Below are 24,582 nucleotides of genomic sequence, written 5' to 3'. Positions count from 1 at the left end.
AAAACATTCAGGCACCAGAACCACTGAAAAACTAGTATACGGCCATATCCCCACCACTTAAATTCAGCACTGATTGACATCAACTGTCTCTCTACTTGTTTATTCCGCGCTGTACCACTCCTTAAGCCATAGTCATCATGGTGCTTCACCACTAAATTTTTCAGCCTGCATCTCTTGAGGACATCTGTGGTGACCACAGGGGCCATCGTCACACCTGGGAAAATTATCACCAGTTCCCTCATCTTACGTAATGCCCCAGTCCAGCAGTTGGCAAATGTTTTTCTGCACAAGGCCAGATGGTAAATAATTCGTTGAGACTCTGCAGGCCATGTGGTATCTGTCACAAGTAATCAACTGTGTTGTGGTGGCCACAGGCACTACACAAATGAATGGATATCGCTGTGTTGCTGTCGTACCTTGCAGAACTAGGCAGCGGGTCGGTGCTGGCCGCTGCGCCCTATTTTGCTGAGTCTTCTTTGCTGCCGTCGGTTTTCCTTTCTTGTCCCCAAAAAAAGTCTCTCATAGTTGGTTTTTTCAGAAGGTGAATTTTTTTTTATTAATTTTTATTTATTTTTCTTTTTTAATTTTTCTTTTTTTAATTTACATCCAAGTTAGTTACCATGTAGTGCAACAATGATTTCGGGAGTAGATCCCTTCATGCCCCTTAGCCATTTAGCCCCTCCCCCCTCCCACAGCCCCTCCAGCAACCCTCTCTTTGTTCTCCATTTTTAAGAGTCTCTTCTGTTTTGTCCCCCTCCCTGTTTTTATATTATTTTTGCTTCCCTTCCCTTCCCTTATATTCATCTGTTTTGTATCTTAAAGTCCTCGTATGAGTGAAGTCATATGATATTTGTCTTTCTCTAATTTCACTTAGCATAATAGCCTCCAGTTCCATCCACGTAGTTGCAAATGGCAAGATACCATTCTTTTTGATTGCCGAGTAATACTCCATCGTGTAAATATACCACATCTTTTTTATCCATTCATCCATCGATGGACGTTTGGGCTCTTTCCATACTTTGGCTATTGTTGATAGTGCTGCTGTAAACATTGGGGTGCGTGTGTCCCTTCGAAACAGCACACCTGTATCCCTTGAATAAATACCTAGTAGTCAGAAGGTGAATTTTTAACAGTCTTTGACGTTAATCTCAAGCTTTTGAATCTTTCTCTGTTTATTTTGTCCAGGGTGATTTATAAAGAATTCCTTGTAATTGTCAACACAAGAGTTATTTGGGAACATCACAACAACTTTGGTGTGTGATTATTTTGCTCTAAAGATGTCTCCTACAATGGGTAATTGAGATGCCTGTTGTGGTCACAAGCAGCTGGGTCTTATTTCCTGTCAAAAAAATATTTGCTGCCACTTGGAAGTGAAAGGGTGCCTTCTACAACCCATTCACATTGCAGACACATGTCTGATGGCCACAGTGCCTTGGAGCTCATCACTGTGCACAGGGGTTAAGATCACATAAATTGCAGCTTCGGGCTTCTGTTTGAAGATGGAAGTATTGCATTTTTTAAAAATTTATTTTAACATTTATTTATTTTTGAGAGACAGAGACAGAGCATGAGCTGGGGAGGGGCAGAGAGAAAGGGAGGCACAGAACCTGAAGCAGATTCCAGGCTCCGAGCTGTCAGCACAAAGCCCAACACAGGGCTCGAACCCACGAACCGCGAGATCATGATCTGAACCGAAGTCGGACACTTAACCGACTGAACCACTGAGGCGCCCAGAAGTATTGCATTTTTAGTATTTTGCAATCCAGGGAGTCTTCCCCCACTTCTGCCATTCTGACCTCAGGTGAGAGTAAGCCAGTTGGCCCGGGGTGGGGGGGTGGGTCTAGGACCCATTTTCACAGTCACTGACTCACAAAGGCCACCAGTGTAGTTCTACATTGTGTGTGACACATCAAGATTCCCCTGAAGATACAGAAAAGACTCTGTTACAAGCCCTCTGTGCAATTTGGTTAGTCCTATGTGTGGATTACTCTAAACCAGTTTGTTTTGTTTTGTTTTTAAGAAAAAGAGAAGATGGAATTCCAGATGTTTATGTACTGAATTTAAGTCATTTTTATTTTTGTTTTTAATTTCTGGTAACTTCATTTCTAAAGATAGAACTGTCAGGGGCGCCTCACTGGCTCACTCCTGTGAGGGGCACCTGGCAACTCTTAATCTCGGGGTCATGAGTTCTAGCCCCATGTTGGGGGCAGAGTTTATTTTAAAAAAATAAAAATAAAAATACCCATGTGAATGTACAATTCAGATTGACAAAAAATAACAAAATAACTTTTTTATTTTATTTTTTTGCATTTATTTATTTTTGATAGAGACAGAACACAAGTAGGGGAGGGACAGAGAGAGGAGACACAGAATCCAAAGCGGGCTCCAGACTCTGAGCTGTCAGCACAGAGCCTGATGCGGGGCTCGAACTCACAAAGTACGAGATCATGACCTGAGCCAAAGTTAGAAGCTTAACCAACTGAGCCATCCAGGAGCCCCTAACAACATAACTTTTAAAACTTACTTGTGATTTGTCTTAACAGAGATGTCTTTTCATGTGACTTTCTAATTTCTTTTGAATTAGTGCACAGTTTGGATTTTAACCAGCATAAAATTATACTGTTGTGACCACTGTTTATAGATAGGAGCTTTTCTTTTAGGAGAGACTAAAAAAATCTAGTGATTTTACTCTCATGGCTTTTGTTTTTGCTTTGGTTTTGTGTAGTTATAACAAATCAATTCTCAACGTCCTCTTTAATTGTGTTGTGTTATTTTCGTTAAAATCAGCCACCTACATTCGTAAGTAGAGCGCAGGGTAACATTTGTAGGAAGTGCGCTAGTCCGTGTCCATTGGTTTGGAAAAATCACCACTTAAGGCTGAAAAAGCGAGTCATTGCACAGGACTTAGAATGAGTCTACTCGTGTTTCCAAAAACAAGACCTATTTATTTTTCTGCATAGAAACAAGCCTAGAAATGCAGAGAGGACTAGCCAGAACAGCACACACCGGCTGTTTATGTATTACTTGTGTGTTTTAGGTAGAAATAAGTAAACGTTAACAGGTTTTTTTCTGGTGAAAAGCTGATGTACTTGGACTCGTCTACACACCTAGAGCCTGAACTGGTTTGTATGAACGTAAGGATTGTGTCCCTCCAGGTTTCGTCTCCTGATCCCTTTACCGCTCACGACTTTTTATTTTCCTTCTTGAAACGTAGAAAATCACCAAGGAAATGGACGGCTTTCTCCAAAACCTGAGACGGAAGATGAAGATTGGAGTGGTGGGCGGGTCCGACTTTGAGAAAGTGCAGGAGCAGCTGGGAAGTGACGGTAATGCGACATTGCTGATTGCATTCGGTAGAAGATTAACTTCTTAGGAGGCAGTTAGGGCCTGTCGCTGTTAAGTGGCACCGGCCCGAGGCCTCCTCCCCACATGCTTCCTTGTTGGGGGGATCATTCTCTCTGCTTTCTCTTTCCTGTTTTTAATCCCATGAGTAAATTTCTGGAGTCGGTGGTGGACCTCTTGGTACTCAGACGCGTGGGGCGTTTCCCCAGAACTTCCAGTGTCTGTGTCATTGCCCAGAATGCTTATGTTGTCCGCGTCCACTCTCCCAGCTCCGCTCAGACCCTGTCTCCTGACTGTCCTTCTCACCCGGGTGTTGAGGTGCCCTCTGGGTGTGGGGGCCGTCTGTTGCCCTAACACGGTGTTTCCCAGAGTTCCCCATTCATGAGTCACCCAGGCTGCTCCCCTTCTTTTGAACCAGACTCTCCAGCACAGGACCCCAGGAAGCCGGGCATACTTATTGGCCCCTTCACTGGAGACTCTGAGGTCCGTGGGGCCTGGGAATCGTATTTCAGCTGCTCCCCCCGGATGGCCTCATGCACAGCCCCCCTAGCGCCACACTCCATGCTTGTTGGAAACTGGCTGCTTGTCTGTTTTTCTTGAAGACTAGGACTATGGATTCTTCATCTTGCAGCCCGTGTCTCTAGGGTGCCTGGACTGTAAGAAATAGAGGATGGAGAGCTAGATGAATCGATCGTCTTTTGGACACTGTTGACATTTGGGCCAGGTCCTTCTCTCTTGTCGAGGGCTGTCCTGTGCATTGTAGGGTGTTCAGCAGCATCTGGGCCTCCACCCGCTTAATGCCAGTAGCCCCTCCACCCCCAGTGTGACAACCAGAAATGTCTCCAGACATTGCCAAATGTCGAGGGGGCAAAATCACCCCCGGTTGAGAACGAGCATTTTGGCTGTAATATCTTACAGTCAGCATCTGTGTAAGCTATATTTACAGGCTCAGTCACTGTAAGTATAATCTGTGCGTTCTCTCTAAAACCCTGTTCTGCTTATACTTAATTTTTCCTGTAGATGCCTTACTTAGAAAGCCTGTAAACAATTTAACAGGGGCACATTAAGCCCCAGAAATCCTGTTACCTGGCCCTGATGGCCCTTTCTGCCTCTGGCCAGATTTTAAACCACAGGCTCGAAGAGGTTTTGTGTCAGGGTTGGGCCCTGTCTGTATATTTCAAAGACTGTAAGTCAAAGCAACAGAATCAAAACATCCACAAGCTGGAGAAAGTTGACGGTCCAGCCGTATCAGAATCACTGGGGAACTTGGTAAAATACAGATGTGAGGACCCCACCCAACTCATGGTACGTAGGAATCCGCACTTTAACAAGCACCTGAAGTTTGAGGGCCCATTTAGATTTGTATGAGTGGTCTCCAAATCTGACTGCTTGTAAGAATCACCCAAAGACCTTTTTTTAAAAAACAATCTGATTTTAGCCTCGCCCCTCGATATTCGTAATCAGAAAGCCCGAGAACGGGGGCACCTGGGTGGCTCAGTCAGTTGAGTGCCCAACTCTTGATTTCGGCTCAGCTCATCCTCTCACAGGATCTTCATAGGATCAAGCTCCGCTGTCAGCATAGAGCCTGCTTGGGACTGATTCTCTTTCTCCCTCTCTCTCTGCCTAGCGCGTGCATGTACTCTCTCTCTCTTTCTTTCTCTCTCTTTCTCAAATAAACTGTCAATAAATAAATGTGAGCAGATCCTGGGAATCTGCGCATTTCCATTGCCACCCCAGTGATGCAGATCCACAGTGAGGCTTGAGGGCTGTCACGGACGCCCATCTTCCCGTGTACATAAGAGGGGGCTGAAGGCAGAGATGTGAGAGGGCCCACCACGTGTGCAGTCTCTAGCCTGGCCACCGTCTTTTGCGTTTGTAATTGAGAGTCTTCTAAAAAAAAAGAAAAACTTGAGGAGCTCTTTCCCCACTCGCCCAATCTGTGACGACGAGGTATTCTTTTACAGTCCTTACTAGAGTTCAGCAATCTTATTGGTGATGCGTGTTAATCAAGAAATAGAGGAGTGCCTGGCTGGCTCAGTCAGTTAAGCGTGCGACTCGATCTCCGCTCAGGTCTTGATCTCAGGGTTGTGAGTTCAAGTCCCATGTTGGGCTCCACGCTGGCCATGAACCCTACTTTAAGTAAAAAAAAAAAAAAAAAAAAAAAGTGGGAGTGGCTCAGTCAGTTGAGCATCCGACTCTTAGCTTCAGCTCAGGTCATGATCTCACTGTTGGTGAGTTTGAGCCCATCTTCGGGCTCTGTACTGACAGCATGGAGCCTGCTTGGGATTCTCTCTCTGCCCCTCCCCTGCGCATTCGAGTGCTCTCTCTCAATAAATAAACATTAAAAAAAAAAAAAAAGGGAAATAGAAACACAGCCTTCAGTTCATCACGTGCTGTTTTCTTTCGTTTCGGTTGCAGTGGTTGAAAAATATGATTATGTGTTTCCAGAAAATGGCCTGGTAGCATACAAAGATGGGAAACTCTTGTGTAAACAGGTACGTTCTTGAATATGCAAACAACTACATGCTACTGTTAAAATGTTTTCTGAAAGGATATTTGATGTTGAGTGCTTCTGGGGAGATGTACCTGGGAGGTGAGGCACAGGGAAGGAATGAATCTCCACCCCGTGTTTTTTGTATCTTGCATGTTGAACCATGCGACTCGCATATTCCAAACGGTTAACTGAATTTTCGTAATTGTTTTTTTAAGGATAGCTAATCGAATATTTTCATTAGTGATAGCACAGAGTAAGGCAGGCTCCCTTGCTACAAGCATTTTTGGAGGCACCGTGTAGCTCTTTGTAATAAGATCGTCTGTTCAGACATAAGAGAAGGCCAGAGTGGAACAACAGTGTTCTCTGTCAGCGTCTGTAGGTATTTTAATTGGATAAAAGCAGCAGTAGTGTACTCTTTGGGCCTTCCATGAAGCATTTGAAAGGTAATGAGTACAAAAATCTTGAGTAATGAGACAGAACATGCTTTAATTAAAGCCCCTCAGGGTTTGCTTATACGGGAAAGAAGGAAAAAGGCAGCGTGGGTGTGTCACCCCGGCCGCCACACCAGCCTCGTGACCCTCAAGCGGTAGTGGCTGAAGACCCGGGTTTGCGAGAAAGTAATTTTGAAAATGGCCTGTCTCTGAATCAAGTAACCCGTATTTCCTTTGTCTAGAACATTCAGGGTCACCTGGGGGAGGCCCTGATCCAAGATTTAATCAACTACTGCCTGAGCTACATCGCGAAAATTAAGCTCCCGCGAAAGAGGTGGGTTTGCTCTCAGCAGACAGGCTGAGCTAGAGGCTGAACTAGTGTCCTTTGGGGGCATGGTGCTGAGTCAGTCCCCGGCCCTGTGCTTAGGAGGGAACTGCTGGAGACCTTCCAGCGGAAGTGAGGACAGAAACGATGGCATCTGCACCTGGTGGAAATCTGACACCAGGTGCTTTCCGAGGCTGCGGGGAAGGCCTGTGAAACAGCTCCCAGACGCGCGAGTCACCTGGGGGCCCAGCCAGACCCCGCACGTGGCCGTGTTTGCTGGGTTCACGGTGTGAAATAAAATCTGAATCAGTTGCTGTCATTTGGACACCCGAGCTCACATGCTAAAGTGCCTGCACTTCCGGCTCCTGTGGTGTCTGGGGCCCGCTCCTGCGCGGCGGGAGCCGGCTCAGCCACACTCCCCCCACCCGCACCCTCAGTCTTTCCCACACCCCTTCCCTCCTTGTTCTGACCTCAGCAAGCATCTGATTTGGGGACTTACCTCTCACCCTGGATACTGTGCTCACCTCCATTCCCATTTTTAAATAATACCAACAGTAATGTTACATGCCCGCAGTTAAAACACTGGCAGAAAATGAACCCATAGGCTAACAGTGGCTGTTTCTTGGTGATGTAATGGGTGTTTTCTTAGAAATACGTTCATTTTCTTTTCAGTTTTCTGCCCTTAATACGTAACACCTTGATGATGAGGGGGAGAAACGTTTTTTAAACGGCAGCTGAATTTCAGGGCATGTGCTTTGGGAACTGCTCAAAACCACCAGAATCCATGAAGCCAGTGCCCCTGCCCAGCACCTCCACTCGGGGCAAGGGCCTTCCCTTTTCACATCTCCCAGAAGGGGCTACGGACGAGACAGGCTGGGCCCAGGGTAGTCCTGGCCACAGCTGGGTAATGGCACATGGGACTTCGTTTTCCTGTTCTGTATGCTTTTATGTATCATGGCAATTCTCCATAGTAGAAAGTGGAAATATAACGTATCCCAGGTCAACTCAGGCTTTCCTTTGGGTTAAGCATTAAGAGAGGCTTAAAAAAGAGGAAAGGATAAGGCATAATCCTGTCCTCAGAGGGGTTGTCATCCCAGTGAGGGAGACCCACGTGCACAGCTGTCATTCCACTGACGCAGGAGGTGCCCCCTCGATTGGGGAGCAGGCCTGAGACCACGTTGATCAGCATTTGCCCACCCCTCCCATCAGCGCTGCTGTATGCCCCATGTGGGTCACGTGGGTGCAGTAAGACTGTACAGGAGTCCAGATCTTCGGGGAGGAATCGAACACCAGAAAATGTGCCGTAATCCTGCCTTTTGAGAACAGAAGCCTTTCTCAAATGCATCAGCCTCCCTTCCGTGGGAATGAGAGGGATACTGTATCCTTGAGTTGGGGACAACTCATTGAGCTCTTTGACGTTTAGGACCCACAGCTCTAGGGTCACCCCTGGGAACGATTACCAGGGTACACGTAGCAGATACAGGCACAAGTCTGGTCTGTACCAGCTCCAGGATGTATGGCGGGGGAGGGGCGGGGGGGCTGCTGGAGGAAGCATCTTAGATGCACGTGTGTGGTTATGTCATTTGCCTCCTGTGCAGTTTGAGCACAGCCAGGGAAGGGATGCAGTGATGAGATTTTGCCACATTGACTTTATGCGATGAGTATTCATTGCTTCCCAGCTTGCAAAACCTGGCCATCTGATTTTCTCGGGACCCCTTAGAGGTACCCACAAGGACTGCCTCAGCCCCTTTGTGAGGCTCTGAGAGGCACCCTGAGTCACATAGGGTCTCAGGAGGCAGCGCTGGCCTTGAAACAGCCCTCTGCTCAACACTGGGCATGTGTCCCCGAGATTTACAGGTGGCTGGTTTCTCAAGATCAGGGCTGTGCACAGAAAGTGGAAAGGGTCCGGGGAAAAGGTGTCAGAGGTTCACAGGCGTCAGTGTTTAGAACTGGAAGTCATTTCAGAGTGCACAGTTTGTCACAGAACACTTAAATTCCATCCTAAGAATATAAAAGCTCATGGGTATTTGATTTTCTAAGAAACTATCTTGAGATGGAAATTGGAAACATGGTGGGGGGAAAATGGGGTTTTTTAAACATCTTTATTCAAAGTAACTAAAGTTACTAAACAATCATTTAATAGCAGTTGGCCACGGGTGACCCGTGTTTCCTTAGCGATCACTGAGGCTCACTGGGCTGTTCTCAGAGCCTTTTCCCATAGGTTTGCTTGGTCAGATCAGTGGGTTCAACGGGTCGGTAGCAAAGGTATCTGATACATGAATTTCCAGACTCCTTGGGGGACTTGAGAGATGGTAATCATTTTCATAGCTCTTTATTAACGGTGAAATTCACTGTCCAACAGAAATCACATGAGTCACGTGCAATTTTAAGTTTTCTGTAGCCACTTTAAAAAAAAACAAAGGAACAAGTGAAATTAATTTTAATCATGTTTTACTTAACTCAGTATATCTAGAACATAGTCATTTTAACATATACTCAGGATAAAATATTTCCAACGATGGTGACATTCTCCATCTTTGAAATCTAATCTCAGCTGGGATTGGCCACACCTCAGGGCTTGGTGGCCCTGCCATGTGGCTAAGCACAGCCTGTGAAATGTTGATCACACCAGCCTCTGCCTTCTGGAATTCCTCACCCGTTCTTCCATCTATAACATTGCCCAAGTATAACGTATGTCTGGCCCTGTCTTCTCTAGAGGCACTTTCATTGAGTTCCGAAATGGGATGTTAAACGTGTCCCCCATTGGAAGAAGCTGCAGCCAAGAAGAACGCATGGAGTTTCACGAACTCGATAAGGTGAGTCCCCCTGACCCCGCCTGGACTGATGTGCAGCCACGTGGCCAGCGGCTAAAGGGTGCCTTCTAAACTGCACTACGATAATCGGTATCTCCGTTTTTCTCAGAAAGAAAACATAAGACAGAAGTTCGTAGCAGATCTGCGGAAGGAGTTTGCAGGAAAAGGCATCACGTTCTCTATAGGTATCATGCATGCGGACGGGCTTCAGGAGCGGGTAATGTTTCCTGTGGGATTGCCGTGGGCCAGGGTGCTCTTAAAATAAGACTGTGCCCAGTTTGAAGGCAGGTGGGAGGATTTCGGGAGCGGTCCTTCGACAAGGAGAAAACGGCTCCTGTGTGATCAGCCCTCACGGCGGCTTGCCCAGGCTGCTGGGTTTGATTATGAATTCTCACCTGGCCGGACCCTCCCCTTGGCCCGAAATAGAGCGAGGCTGGGTAGATTCTAGAATATAGTAATATTTGAGTATCGGGGAACCTTGGCAATCAGTAGGGTTGGTTTTACAAATCAAGAAACCCAGGACCTGGAAGGAAACGGGACTTGTCTGAGCTCACACAGGTTTTATCTACACGGGCAAACTGGCGTGCGAGCGTTTCTGGTGTCTGATAGAGTTCTGCCTGTGGCGCTGGTGTCTTGGCCTTGGGTTTTGGTAGGATGCGCCCGTCAGAGGCTCTAAGGAAACGATTTGCTGGCACTCGTGAGTAATTACTTAAAGCCCCCTCATTTTACCACCTCTTGTAGGGGTACAGCTTTTGGAAAACTGGAAGTGCGAAGGGATTATGTCTGATAGATGAAGGGGTAGGTTTTTTAAATATCCTTGAGGTGTGAGCTGTTCATCTCCCTGACAAAGGTCTGACGGGGCTTTCATTGCCCTCAACACTGCCTGCAATCCCCGTCCACGTGCTTTTCCTTTCTCCTGCAAGATGATCTACACGCCGTCTGCTTCTGGGCACTGTCCACCGAGAGCGAGCGCCTGTTAAAACCTGTTTAAAAGCTCGAGTTAAAAGCTGAATTAAGCTGTTACCGGTTCTTTCGCCAGCTTGCTTCACTCAGACCCACACGCTTGGTGAAGCACTTGAACACAGATGCGTGCCTTGTTCTGAGCTGGCAGTTTGTCTCGCTTGTAGATTTTAGGTGAAAGCATGTTGGGAAAACAACATGTCGCATGATCTAGAACCTGTCCCTAAGTAGCAAACAAGGGTAGTAAAAATCAACCTTGGCCGTCCAGTTGCTGCTGAGTAAACAACACGTTCTTTTCAGGGCCGGGCCCTTAGCCTCCTTTCTACCTTTAGCTTTTGTGTTTCTGGCCCTACAGGAGGCCAGATCAGCATTGACGTCTTTCCTGATGGATGGGACAAGAGGTACTGCCTGGGACATGTGGAAAAAGACGGCTATAAGACCATCTATTTCTTCGGAGACAAAACCATGCCGGTAAGTACCGAAGTGTTTTTTGGAGTTCGACTGTCCGGTTTGGGCTGCAAAAGGGCACATGCACAAACAGGCTTCTTTCTCTCCTCCGCCTTCCACGCTGATCCAGCTCACACTCGGTGACGACTTCTGTCCTACGTGAGGGGTGTGATTAACCGCCCTCCCCTTTGTGCTCGGACACGGGACGCCTCAATGGAGGCAGAAATTGAGTGGTTTTGAGTTCAGTACTGCTCGTTTCACATGCCTTCCAGAACACCTGCCCCAGAGCCACTGTCCAATCCTTTGTGCATTTCAAAGCCCTGGGCTTTGTCATTTTTCCACTGCATTTTCCTGCCAGGGACATGCGTTATGAGTTGGGGGCAGGAATCCTAAATGGTAGGAAGACAGGGACTCTCATGCGTCTGAAATTCAAGAAATAGCGCCAGGGATGGTTTAGAGCTGGGCATCACAGAGGTTTTGGGGAGCCACCCGGGGCTATGGGAAATCCCGGGTCCGGACTGAATCTAAATCAGGACCGAGAGCAGTCAAAGGCCACCACCAGCAGGAGCAGCACGGAGGAGGGTTTCCCCAGAGCCACAGTGGCGGCAGGACAGGTGGGCCTCGAGGAGGTCAGAGAGGTGTAGAGGCCCCAAGAGAAGGCTCAGCACCGGCCGTTCACTCCCCAGCCCCAGGCCCCTCTATGGACACCTCCCTTTCAACCCCTGTCCTGCTCTGTGCCCGTCTGCGTCCCTGTGCCGCCCGGTTATGGGAGTCCCCTTGCCTGATACCAGAGGTCCTGTTTCGGGCTCTGTGGCCATCCTGCACCCAGCCAGTGTCTCACAGATGCTGCATATGTGGAGGTTTTATCCCTGTGGTCCCAGGTCCAGAACACTCGCTGCTCTGCTGAGGTTTTTCTGGGATGGACCTCCTGCCTTTTCAGCAAGGCCCCCACATACAGTTTTCCAGTGTGCTTCTGGGCAGCACGGTCTCGCGTCCATCTTTCTAAATGATAAAAGTGGGACTCAGAGTGTCACACAGCTAACGACCAAGCCAGTGGCACCAGAACAAACCTCCTGCTGTTCGGGCCTGTGGGCTTTCCGGTCCAACGAGCTGCCCCTCCGTCAGGGTGCAGGTTGTGCAAGACGCTGTCCTGGTCCCAAACCACATGGCGCTGCTTGTCGGCAGCTGTGCCCTCTAGCCCGGTTCTTAGGGACAGAGAGGCGTGGCTCATGACTTCTTTTGGTGACGTGCTTTGGACGTAAGCTTTGGAAGAAAGTCTCTGACTTCGACGTGTTCGGAAAAAGCAGGCTCGCGAAACTGCACGTAGGATCTGAGGTGGGGGGGCGGGGGCCTCTGCAGCTGTGCAGCTCGGTGCCACTCCGTGCACCCCAGGAAGAGAGCCGTTCGGACAGGTTCTCATTAGCAGTGATGCTTGTGCTGTGGGCGTGGCCATCCGAGGCATCGGGACTTTGCTGAATGGAACCCAGGTCTTGAGATAACCGGGAGCTTGCCTTCTTTGGGGAACCCTTCATTTTCTGTTCTGTTGAGCTGCTGTGCTACCACACCTCAGTTGTGCTTGCTTGGTTTTTAATCTCATCTACTTTTTAAAGGTGGATACTATTTACAGAGGTATTTTCCCCCCCTCGATTCTTTTTTCCATTTACACCCAAGTTATCATAGAGTTCAAAAGTGATTTCAGGAGTAGACTCCTTAGTGCCCTTTACCCATTTAGCCCATCCCCCCTCCCACAGCCCCTCCAGCAACTGTTTGTTCTCTTTATTTAAGAGGCTCTTATGTTTTGTCCCCTTCCCTGTTACATGATTTTTGCTTCCTTCCTTTTATGCTCATCTCTTTTGTATCTTAAATTCTTCATATGAGTGAAGTCATATATTTGTCTGTCTCTGACTAATTTCGCTTAGCATAATACCCCCCCCCCCCGTTCCATCCACATAGTGGCAAATGGCAAGATTTCATTCTTTTTGATTGCCGAGTAATACTCCCATTTTATACACACACACACACACACACACCCCACATCTTCTTTTTCCATTCATCCATCGATGGACATTCGGGCTCTTCCCATATTTTGGCTATTGTTGAAAGTGCTGCTATAAACATGGGGGTGCACGTGCCCCTTTGAAACAGCACACCTGTATCCCTTGGATAAATACCTAGTAGCACAATTGCTGGGTCATAGGGTAGTTCTGTTTTTAATGTTTTCAGGAACCTCCATGCTGTTTTCCAGAGCGGCTGCACCAGTTTGCATTCCCACCAACAATGCAAAAGAGATCCTCTTTCTCCGCATCCTCGCCAACATCTGTTGTTGCCTGAGTTGTTAATGTGAGCCATTCTGACAGGTGTAAGGTGATCTCATTGTGGTTTTTGATTTGTATTTCCCGGGTGATGAGTGATGTGGAGCATTTTTTCATGTGTCAGTTGGCCGTCTGGATGTCTTCTTTGGAGAAATGTCTATTCACGTCTTTTGCCCATTTCTTCACTGGATTATTTGTTTTTTGGGTGTTGAGTTTGATAACTTCTTTATAGATTTTGGATACCAACCCTTTATCTGATATGTCATTTGCAAAATATCTTCCCCCATTCCGTTGGTTGCCTTTTAGTTTTGCTGATTGTTTCCTTTGCTGTGCAGAAGCTTTTTATTTTGATGAAGTTCCAACAGTTCATTTTTGCTTTTGTTTCCCTTGCCTCTGGAGATGTGTTGGGTAAGAAGTTGCTGCGGCCAAGGTCAAAGAGGTTGTTGCCTGCTTTCTCCTCAAGGATTTTGATGACTTCCTGTCTTAAATTTAGGTCTTTCATCCATTTTGAGTTTATTTTTGTGTCTGGTGTAAGAAAGTGGTCCAGGTTCATTCTTCTGCATGTCGTTGTCCAGTTTTCCCAGCACCACTTGCTGAAGAGACTGTCTTTATTCTGTTGGATATTCTTCCCAGCTTTGCCAAAGATTAGTTGGCCATACGTTTGTGGGTCCATTTCTGGGTTCTCTATTCTGTTCCATTGATCTGAGCATCTGTTTTTGTGCCCTCACTTCTTAATTAATATACCGTTATCGTAGAGCATTAGAAAAAGTGTGAGGGAACACCTGGGAAGCTCAGTGGGTTGAGTCTGACCCTTGATTTAGGCTCGGGATGTGATCTCACAGTTTGTGGGATCAAGCCCCTCATAGGGCTTCTCGCTGACAGCAAGGAACCTGTTTGGGATTCTCTTTCTCCCTCTCTGTGCCCCTCCCCTCCTTGTGCACGTGCTGTTTCTCTCTCCCAAAATAAATGAATAAACTAGAAAAAGAAGAAAGAAAAGGAAGAGACAGAGGAAGGAAGGAAGAAGGAAAGGTAGGTAGGTAGGTAGATAGATAGGGTGGGTGCCTGGGTGGCTCAGTCCATTAACTGTCTGACTTCGGCACAGGTCATGAACTCGCGGTTTGTCTATTTGAACCCTGTGTTGGGCTCTGTGCTGACAGCTCAGAGGCTGGAACCTGCTTCAGATTCTGTGTCTCCCTCTCTCTTTCTCCCCTCCCACACTCACGTTCTCTCTCTCTCTCAAAAGTGAATGAACATTAAAAAAATAATAATTAGGGGTGTTTGGGTGGCTCAGTTGAGCTTCCAACTTTGGCTCAGGTCGCAGTCTGTGAGCTCGAGCCCCATGTCAGGCTCTGTGCTGACAGCTTAGAGCCTGCTTTGATTCTGTATCTCTCTCTCAAAAATAAAAAATAAAAAACATTTAAAAAAAAATTTTTTTTTAAATGAAGAAAAAGTCTGAGGAAAGAAGAAAATCTAAGTCACCTGTGACCACAGCTGACCCATCTTTCCTCTTTGCAAGAACATGATCCCAGAGCTGGAGTCTGCATGCTCATGGTTCAATTTTCTGCTTTTGTTCTCGGTGCATATTTTATTTCCCCGCGTCCATGAATGTTCCTTGAAGTGGAGTTTTCAGGGGCTGTGTGACCTTCTACCAGGGAGACATAGTTCATTTGCCCTTTCCTCAGCACACACACTGGGGCCGTGGGGGCCGACGTAGCCAACGCCGTGGGGACGTTCTTGCTCCATTGTCTGCCCTCTGACGCAGTCAGTGATTCCCTGGAAATGGGCATTAGCAGTTCGGCCATCTAAACCTTTCAACACAGCACATCAGCTCTTGGAACTTTAGGCACAGAACAATCCAAATACTAGCTCTCAATTTCTTCTCCTATTCTGTGTCTCGTGACAGACATTTGGAAAGCTGCTTTCTTTCTCTGCATCCAGGCAAGTGTTTTTGCTGGCTTCTAGGGAAACGGCTTTTCACGGACAGCTCTGGGGTCAGGTGCTATTCACCAGCCAAGCCCCACAGGCTCAGAGGCCTGCCTAGCAGCCACGGCCATCTGATGGGATCTGGTGTCACACGAAGCCCCCCTCGCCACCTGCCCTGCTTGGAGCAACCCCAGAGAGCAGGGGAGGAAATGCGACGTCGGCCTTTGCTTGTCCAAATCTTGACAGTCCTGGGGAGCCCTCCCTCCTGCCCATCAGCCCCAAAAACCAGGGTCTGTTAAAACTCAGCTGCGAGTGCAGCCTGGTGTGCCATGGTCTGCTGCAGGGAACGGGATGGCCGGGGCCCAGAGAGACCTACCCCACAGCCCTCTGTGAGGCTTCCTCAGGGGGCTGTGCTGCTGAGCCCCGCCCAGCCTTCCCGAACTCCCAGGGAGACAGCTCGTGCTGGCTTATCACTTCCTGGCTTCGGGGCAGCTGGAGCACGAAAAACTTGACGACTTTATAGCTGGGCAGATCCATGCAGGTGATGGAGTCGTCTGTCCGCTCCTGTATGTGGGAAGGGCAGACACGCAGCGGCAGGATGGGGAAGAAGCCTGCCCACCTGCAGGAGGGGACTGACCACAAGTACACGGTGGTCCGTCCACACAGCAGAACGCCCTACAGCTGTGGAAATAGCAGATGTAGACCCATCGCTGGGATTTTTTCTCAACTGAGCCCAGTAAAGTGTAAAACAGTGCAAGTAACCTGACAGTTTTGTCTCAAGGGGGTAATAATGTCTCCACACTTGCTTGTGAGTATATAAAGGGAATGTCAAAAGACACCCAAAAACGCAGATTACAGACCTCCTGAGGGGTGGGAACAGGGATGAGAGAGATCTTACCACTGTGAGAGTGAGCTGGTTTTAAATTTTGAACTACGTGAATGGGCTGTTGAAAAATAAAGCTTTAAAACACCAAACTGAGAAAAGGAAAAAAACAAATCTTTACTTTCTAAAGCACTTTCTCAGTGTCAGACGCTGAGCCGGGCACTTGGATGTTATCTCCTCCAGTCCCTGGGCAGTCTGGCAGGGACGGGCACAGGGTCAGCAGCCTAGTGGCTTCCAAAAGCCTCTCTCGTCACCCTCCCACATTGCCTCCAAAATGCTATTAAATCGTGCAACACTCCATTTTCCACAGACGTTAAAAAGGAAAATGTGCCTCTAAGCTTAAAAGAAGCCCCAGCAGTGCGGTGGGACGAGGCAGCGGGGCTTTGAAACCCAAAAGGCCCAAATTTGGCCCCTGCTGCCCGCACAGTGACCACACACGTCTCTGGGTGTTCATGAGCCACCGTGCCCATCAGCCCCATGGGATGCGGTTCCTCTGACGCAGTGAGAGGAAAGGGAGGTCCTCGAGGGGAGGGTGGCTACCCCAGGGCCGGCACAGGACAGGTAGCCCGACTGTGTCTTTCCCAGCAGGGGAGGCAGCCAACCAAGCGCTCACCTGGCATGAGGTTGCTCGAAGAGATGGGGGCCTGCAGGGTGGGCGACGCCTGTGAACCAGCGAACCTCGAGTTCCCGGTCCGGCTTCAGACGGGATTGCCAATGACCGTGGACTTTGGCCGTGGCCTGGGCGTCCTCACCATGCCGGGCATCTCCAGTGCTCTCCAGATGCCAGAGGGCTGGTGAAGGCACAGGATGTGTCCTGTGCATAGACCTGCCCTACTGCTCTCGTGTTTCAGTGTGAGATCTGAGACCCAGGTCTCAGGCAGGCGTGGGTTAGCATGGGGAGGGGAGTCCCTCGCGCCCAGAGGGGCCCCAGGAAAACCGCTGCTCCCTGAAGTCTGATGAAGGAAGGGGGACCGGGTTATGGGTTCTCTACCCAGATACAGAGGTGGCACCAGCTTTCCTATGGGAAGACAGGAAGCAGGACATTGGGCAGGGGCACCACAACTGCAAGCATTTGTTGGGGTCCCTGCTCACCTGCCTGCCTTCTGGACACCAGAATCTGTGGTCCTGTTGCCCCTGGGGACACAGCCCCTGGTTGGATGAGCCCTGAAGGAGCGGCAGCCCCTGCACTGGCTCTTCTGTTGAGGGGGACAAGGTTCCAGGCCCCTCAAGTGTGTCCCCCGATACAGTCACTGATGTCTGCAAAGGCCGAGTCTCCCGCATGCCCTTTTGTGCCCAGCCCTGTCACACAAGTCTCAGCCCCATTTTGTGGGTGAGGGGGTGGACCCGAAGACCCTGAGGGTCACCCTGGGGGCATGGGCAGGACAGCGAGCCCACTTTCCCCTACACCCCAGGCTGTGGTTAGTCACCAGATTCTACCCCGCCGGATCACAATCTGGAAGTACGTGGGAATCTCCTGTTTTCAAAACATCGTGACCACGGGGCCAGGCTTTTTTTTTTTCCTCCTTTTAAGCATAACTGTTAACTCTTGTAGGAAACATGAGTACAGTTATCTAAGGGCACATGTTTTTTCAAATAGATCTGACCGCTGTGACTGTTTCTATCCCCTCTAATCATTACCCCATGAGAAAGCAGCCTCCTACCGGTCACGTAGCGTGCACTCGCATCCGTCTGGCTTCCCGTGCTGTGGCCCAGTAGCCCTGGAGGTATTGATGAAGCTCCCGCAGCAACAGTCACCCCAGCCAGGGAGCGCTGCTGCCCCAGGTCTCTTAGAGCAGAGCCTTTGTCGCGCTGGCCTCTGTACCCATGGGACCTAGAAATCTGATCCGTGCTTGTTAAACTGATGTGCAGCAGGGTCCGGTCTGTCGCCACCACCGATGGGCCTTCACAGCAGAGACCCCGGGGAGGTCCAGCTGGCCCTGCCCCGCTTCCTACAGAGTTGGGCCCACCGCCTTGGACGTTCTTGATCCGTTCCCTTCTTCAGCTGCAACGTCAGGATAATCGGGGTTCACCACGACGGTCCACGGCGTGTGCAGAAATGGGGCTGGGTGGCTTGGAGACCAGACTTGGACGGAACGGGGCAGGCACTGCCTTCTGCTTTTCTGTATCATCCTCCAACCTTGGCCCTGGAGGGATTTAAGTACTATTGGGCCGTTTGCACTCAGCTGTGGCCTCTCTTTCGGGCTGTCAGGTGACACTGTCTTTTCATCCCTTCCTGCTTTGTTCCTTTGTCTTCTTTCAGAAACTGGTCTGGTCCTGGAGCCCCGGGAGAGGCTGGGCCTCCTCAGCAGGAAGGCCTGTAGTGCCAGTACGGATCCCCGCTTGGGGTTTCCACTCCTCTGGAGCCTGTTTTGATTTAAGTTTTTCTGTTTACTTTGAGAAGAACGTGTCCATGGGGGAGGAGCAGAGAGAGAATCCCAAGCGGCTCCACACTGTCACTGCAGAGCCAGACGTGGGGCTCGAACTCACGAATCGTGAGATCTTGACCTGAGCTGAAGTTGGTCTCTAAACCCACTGAGCCACCCAGGGGCCCTGAGCCTGATCCTAGAAGAATTGTAGCAATTCTAGCACACTAGCTCAGTGTTCCACTTCTGCTTCTCCTGACCTCCCTCTGACGGGTTTGCAAGCTCTGTGCTGCCCCCAGGGAGGACCCCCCCACCCCCTCATACCTCGAGTCACAGAAGAGGCCGCCAGGTCCCCTGCAGGAGAGGCATTGAAGTCCGGAGCTTGGTGTTGGCGCGTGGACGCTCCTGCCGGCTTCGCTGAGCCGAGGTGGCGGGGAGGGCCGGCGCGCTCCCGTGGTGTTGTGACTCTGGACCTGGTCCCATCGGGCTACTTACGCAGCAGCAGGGCCCGTCCTTCCACTCCACAGACGTCTCCCTCCCCCACCGGCAGGGCCCCTGGAGAGTCGCCAAATGAGCCATCTGTCAAGTGCACGTACTGCCCCGCGTGGATGTGGTCTCTGAGGAGGGACCGACGTGGCAGCAGCAAACCCTCCGGGCTCCAGCGGCCGCTCCCCCAGGCAGTGGCGTCCGCCCGCGAACCCTGGCTGTGTGGCCTCCCGCCTGCTGTGCTTCCTCTTCTGCGCCCTCCTCTCCCATCCGTTCTCTGGCAGGAGAATCTGGAAGGTGACCCGATCGTGTCCCCAGGTTGCCGCTTTCCGGGTGGCTTCACAGAAAATCCCGAGTCCTCACCTCCACCCCCCGGGTGGGCCACAGGCCACGGAGCCGCCTTCCCAGACATGGCTCGTCCCCTCCCTTCCTTCAGGCCGGTGCTCACGGGGGCCTCCCTCGTCACCCCGGTTCCCTTCCCCTCTCTTCTCTGCCCTACGGGCTCCGTCTCCTGTCCCCTCCCGGCCCCAGCTGCGAAGGCGACGGGTCTAGGTGCTCCCCAGGCTTGTTGGGCTCAAGTGTGAACAGGGACTCCTCTCACGTGAGTGAGCGACAAGAGAGCGAGCGTGTCCCAGGTAGATAGTTGGTTTTTCTGGATGGCGCCCGAATCTGTCCTGTGTCAGCTTCTTCACGCGGGTCTTTACCTACCGTGCTGGTCCCGAGGAGAACGGGACTGACTTTAATGCTAAGGATTCCACCAACCGGTCTCGCGTGGACTTGCTGGAGCAGCCCGTGCTGCTGTGAGGTCAGCCATCTGAGCCATCCGGACCCCTTGACGGCACCCGGGTTGGCAAGGCGGGCGCAAGACCCCGGCAGGTCCCCCCCGTCGGCACTGGGCAAGGACAGTCCCTAACGTGGCCCCAGGGCCTCCTCACGTGCCGCTTCTGCCTGGCGCGCTTTGGGCCCTGGCAGCAGCCCCTCCTGCAGCCTGGGGGAAACAAGCGCAGCGGTGACCTCGGTGTCCGTCAGTCCTTTAAAGGGAGGTCAGATTCTCCTGTACAGTCTTTATGAGAAAAAGCCCTTTTTTCTCTCCACTTGTTTTCATCAGATTATAAACTAAGTGATTTTCCTAGGTTTTGTAGACTGTCCAATGTCATGAGGAAAATGGAGGAACTTGCAGGAGAACAAAAGCAGGGGCTTTCCTGCAGCTCAGGGAGGGTGGGAGCGGCTGGACTACGGGGGGGGGGGGGGGGGGGGGAGGGAAGCAGTGGGGGAGGGGGCGACCCACAGCACGGGGCCCCCTAGCCTTGCCCTCAGCTCCTAGCGGCGCCCCAGGCGAAGCAACACGTGGACGCCTAGGGCCGCAGGAGCCCCAGGCAGCTGCTGACCTGGTGACCGCCCCCACTCCCCACCCCCCACCATTCCAGCAGACGGTGGGGGGGGGGGGGGGGCGGGTGGCAGGGCCAGGCCCCACGGCACCCCCAGTCAGCAGTGCAGCCGGGATCTGCACCCGGGCCTGGCTCTCGCTCCAGCCACAGGCACCGTTGAAGTTTAAACGGATCGAAGTCACGTGAACCGAGTTCCCCCGTCGCCCCGGCCACGTGCCGCCCAGTGCTCAGTTGTCACCTGTGGCTGCTGCAGGCTCGGAGACGGGCGTGTCCACGTGGTCCCAAGTTCTAAAGGCAGCACCGCTGTGGGCTGTGTGTCCTTGTGACCTGCGAGGACAGCTCAGGCACGGTCCGGGCAAAGGACGGCAGACGGCGTGCTGTCACCCGTGCTTGCTTTACAGAAAAATAAGCCTCACATCTGCCCCGGAGCGTCGCGATTCCTTTCAAAGGCATAATTACACGTTCCAAGCTAGATTGCAGTTCAAGAGGAGGTGACGAACCCCTTCTCAGCAGTGACGGTGCTCATGCTGTTCCTGTCCCGGGAACCGGGGACTGCCGTGAAGGAGGCCCGTCCCTTGTTTCTCCCGCAGCCCACGCCCGGCGGTGCCCACATCTGCCTTCCTGTCTTTGCAGGGCGGGAACGACCACGAGATCTTCACTGACCCGAGGACCGTGGGCTACACGGTGACAGCGCCCGAGGACACCCGCAGGATCTGTGAAGAGCTGTTCTCCTAGCGCCCCTCCTCTGAGGGAGGGCAGGGGTCCTGCCGACAGGCCTCCCTCACATGCCAGGCTCCCCACACGGTCCGGCCTCGGGTACCCCCGGTCCTGGCGATGCCGGAAGGAGCCAGACTTGTCACGAACGGCCTGAAGGAACACCTCCAACCAGATTTCGCCCCCAACCCCGAGACTCAGACCCTCCATCCATGCGATCATGGTACTTACGGTTTTCTGGGGACACTTCCCCATCATCCTAGGATGATACAAAGAACGAATGTGCCCGGCCCCTCCCTCTCGATGGTCTTGTGCAAAACGTACCAGGCGTTAATGTCTGGACCCCCGGTGTCAGTACCGCAAGGGGGATTTGGTGGTGAGAAAGGACAGGATGTTTACAGCCGTCCCACCCCGGGACTGAAGTTGAAAATCACCTCCCGGAAGTGAAGCTCCTGCCCGAGGGTCACCTGGGGGTGGAGGGGTGGCAGGGGAAGGGGGGGTGTTGAACCAAGGGCTCCATGGTGGCCGCTAAGTGACCGCTGACCCCAATGGCCTCATACCTCAGCTGGCCTGGGGCGCAGGGGAGCCCGGATTCACTACACTCGGGGGAGCCCACGGCTTCTCTGACTTTTCCAGTGCGAGGGGGACGGGAAGGGACAGGCGGTCCTGCCCCCACGTGCAGGCCCCGGGCTGGGCTGAGAGAGACCAGCCCCGGGCATCCTACTTCTCCCTGCTGTGCCCGGCAGGCTCCCCAGGGGCCTTACCTCGACTTTCTCAGGGATCACAGAAGAGCCTGGAGGGTTCCCGGAACGCGAGCGGCCTGCTTCTCTGCAGATCTCATGAACCTGCATGCCCGCTCCGGCCTCCCCCACACAGTGACCTGAGGGGTGGGAACAGCCCGGTGGTTGGGCCCGTGACCCTCACCCCTGCTTTGGACTTCAAGTGGAAGGCAGCCCCAGGGCCCAGCGGAACAGGCCCTTCCAGGGAAACGGTTCACAGGTCACCTTTTAGAACCTGGACGTGTCAGGACCCACAAACCCTCAGTCCACTCCAGTCCACGGCACAGCCTCTGCACGGGGCCCGCAGACCTGACCGGGCGTCTGCACACACACACACACACCACCACCCCCACCCCCACCCCCACCCCCGCCAGGTGCTTTCATCTCCACCAAAGCGGCTTCCGTCCAAGCCTGCTGGGGACCCCCGAGGCCTGTCTCCACACGGTCCGGTTGGGGGCAGTCTGCCCGCACGACCACACAGGGTGACGTGGCACAGTGGTTCCCAGGACACAGCTACCCCGTGGCACCTTTTGTTGAATTTTGCAAATGATATTGTAATGACCTTTCACAATGAAAAGAAGCAAATTAAAGTGATTTTATTGTTTCCTATTTCTCATTCTGATGACTTTTTCTTCCTTTGTCACACGAATGGCGAAGTGAACGCTTAGCTGTGGTATCCTCTCGGATTCAGGAAAGAAAGCCCAGCCCGTGCAGATCCAAAAGCCACCGTTTGTGACACTCTGGTTCCCGGTGTTTCTGCAGGGGCAGGGCTTCGCGCATCCAGGCCTGCCGGCATGAGCTTTCCTGCCCAGGGGTAAGGACCCACGATTCCCTGGAAGGTCCCTTAACTTGCTACAGCAAAGCGAGACAATGGAGTCTCACTCAAACTTGTCCTAACCTTTTTAACTGGAGAGTCCTGCCCGGGTGCCCTGAGGCCGGCAGGCTGGGCCCTTCACCTCCCAGGCCTTCCCTCTGCACTGCCTCCTGCCCTCCCAATGCAACGGGGACACATAAGGCAGAACAACGTGTGCACGTCGCTGCCGGGACTCAATCCCTGGCTGTGCCGCAGACCAGCCGGGGGACTCAGGACTGGTTCACCCCAGCTCGTCTGCTCGTCTGTCAGGTGGGGTGCAGCCCTACCTCTGTGGGGGACTTAAAGTACCTGCAGCCGAGCTACTACTAACTGAAGTAGCCCCCAGGAACCCTGCAGGGCAGGCACTGTTAGTCCCCCTCCCCCTCCCCCCGGGGCCGGGCAGGGTGGGGAGGGGGGTCCCTCAGCAGGCAGGAGGGACACCATCACAACAAACCCACATCACAGCTGAGTGTTGAGCAGGAGGGAGGCAGAGGTTGGCCCTGGACTCAGCGGCCGCGAGGAGGGCACACCCGGGGCTACTGGAGGGAGAACCCCCAGGAAGGCCGTCCTCGCCTGGAGGGAGGCGCCAGCTCTCCATCCCGAGGGAGGGAACGCGGGTCTCGGGGTCCGCAGGACGCCCTGCGAGGTCTCTCCAGCCAGCGGGCGGGCGGCCCCTGGACGACAGAGCTGGGCCCATCTTGCAGATTCGGGCAAAGCGGCGGAGGCCCTGAATCACTTCCTCTCCAACCGCTGCTTCCTCCTGCTTAACCGCTCTTGTCCTTGGCCCGCCGGGCCACTTGCCCCCCCAGCCAGGCCCCGGGCTCCCTCCCACCACCGCTCAACCCTTCACTCGGAGCTGGACTGGGGCACCCTCTCCAGGCTCAGCACCCCCGTCCGATGTCGAGTGCGGCGCTGGGACACGTCTCCTTGTTGTGAATAAATGCCTACTTCAACTTCTCCCTACCCAGGTTCAAGGGGCTGACTGGACGTTTCCCCAGTACACTTTGAAAATCAGTACCACAGTAAAAACATCCACTTCTGCACTAATAAAAATGATCTACCCGCCCTTTGGAGACGCTGGCCGGGCAAGACCGTCCCAGCCTGACCCAAAGTCCAACCCAGAACGGCCCAGCCTCCGCCCGTGGCCCTGCATCTCCCCGCTGCGCTCCCGGACAAGGAGACCACAGGCTTTCGCACCTCCTGCTTCCCGACTAACCTTTGTCCGCCGGCCCTGCCTCTCCCTGCTCCTGCTCACGCGGGAGACATCCAAATGCATCACCATTTAGCCACAGCTGACGCAGTCAGTGGCATTTTGCTCACGCAAAGCCACCCTCTGCTGCTAAGCCGCCCTACGCTGGAGAATGTGATGATTACAGAAAAGGGGATGATCCCACTCTCTTATTCAGCAGCCACAAAAGCCAGATGGTGGAGCAGGGGGGTCAGCCTCGTTTGGGAAGACGCCCTTACCTGCTGGCTTCAAGAAGCCGGCCTCCACCCTCACGGACAACACCCAGCCTTGCACAGAACACACTTTATTGAGACAGAGGTGGCGGGCGGGAGGAGAGAGGGAAGGAATCCCGGACGCCACCCCAGCTCGTCACCGGCACCGGCACCAGGCTCCTCCCAGAGCTTCTTGTAAATGGAGACTCTGTGTCCGATCAAGAACGAGAACGCGTCCGCCAAGAGCCCCGACCGCCAAGGCGAGGCCAAGACCAGGGACACCCCCGGGGGTGGGGTTTAGACGCAGGCTCTCGACCTCTGGGAGCCGGAAGGTTCTTGGCAGAAGTGGCTCAGGAAGTGTGGTGTCTCCAGGGGGCCTGCTGGAAACAGGCTGGAGGGCAAGGGCCACCCTGGACCCAGCAGAAGGCAGAGGCAGCAGACCGAGGACCCTTCGAGGGGCACGACAGGCCAGGAAATTGGCAGATCCACCGCTGACCGCAGCGGGCTGTTCGCATGCACACAGCCAAAAGCTATTTGCCAATTTTCAGACAGCTCCCACCGGTCATGAGCAAAAGAGTTCTATCTTGCAAAGGAAGCCATTCCTACGCTTAAAGACAAATCCATCCACA

The 24,582-nt window shown here is 52.3% G+C and overlaps 1 protein-coding gene and 1 long non-coding RNA gene across 3 annotated transcripts in view; one reads left to right on the top strand and one right to left on the bottom strand.

Annotated features, from left to right (window-relative positions):
- The window catches only part of PMM2 (phosphomannomutase 2), a 30,318-nt gene extending 8,049 nt beyond the window's left edge, over positions 1–22,269 (top strand). The window contains exons 2-8 of the mRNA XM_042971040.1: positions 3,215–3,326; positions 5,761–5,837; positions 6,510–6,601; positions 9,309–9,408; positions 9,515–9,590; positions 10,721–10,836; positions 20,801–22,269. Coding sequence (XP_042826974.1) covers positions 3,215–3,326; positions 5,761–5,837; positions 6,510–6,601; positions 9,309–9,408; positions 9,515–9,590; positions 10,721–10,836; positions 20,801–20,902 — 675 coding nt within the window. The 3' untranslated portion in view covers positions 20,903–22,269. The remainder of the gene's footprint in view (positions 1–3,214; positions 3,327–5,760; positions 5,838–6,509; positions 6,602–9,308; positions 9,409–9,514; positions 9,591–10,720; positions 10,837–20,800) is intronic.
- Positions 16,862–19,106, bottom strand: LOC102971268. Of its 2 annotated transcripts, none has more exons than XR_006212286.1 (3): positions 18,618–19,106; positions 17,592–18,294; positions 16,862–16,948 (listed from the first exon to the last, which is right to left on the bottom strand). It is a non-coding gene; the product is annotated as an uncharacterized LOC102971268 (long non-coding RNA). The 2 variants fall into 2 exon arrangements; XR_001509696.2 differs by having other exon boundaries at positions 17,592–18,074.
- Positions 22,270–24,582: the final 2,313 nt, after the last annotated feature.

The sequence above is a fragment of the Panthera tigris genome, chromosome E3 (genome assembly GCF_018350195.1).
Source record: "Panthera tigris isolate Pti1 chromosome E3, P.tigris_Pti1_mat1.1, whole genome shotgun sequence".
Taxonomy (NCBI): domain Eukaryota; kingdom Metazoa; phylum Chordata; class Mammalia; order Carnivora; family Felidae; genus Panthera; species Panthera tigris.
Note: the sequence above shows the minus strand (reverse complement) of the source record. Positions and strands in the feature narration are given on the sequence as shown.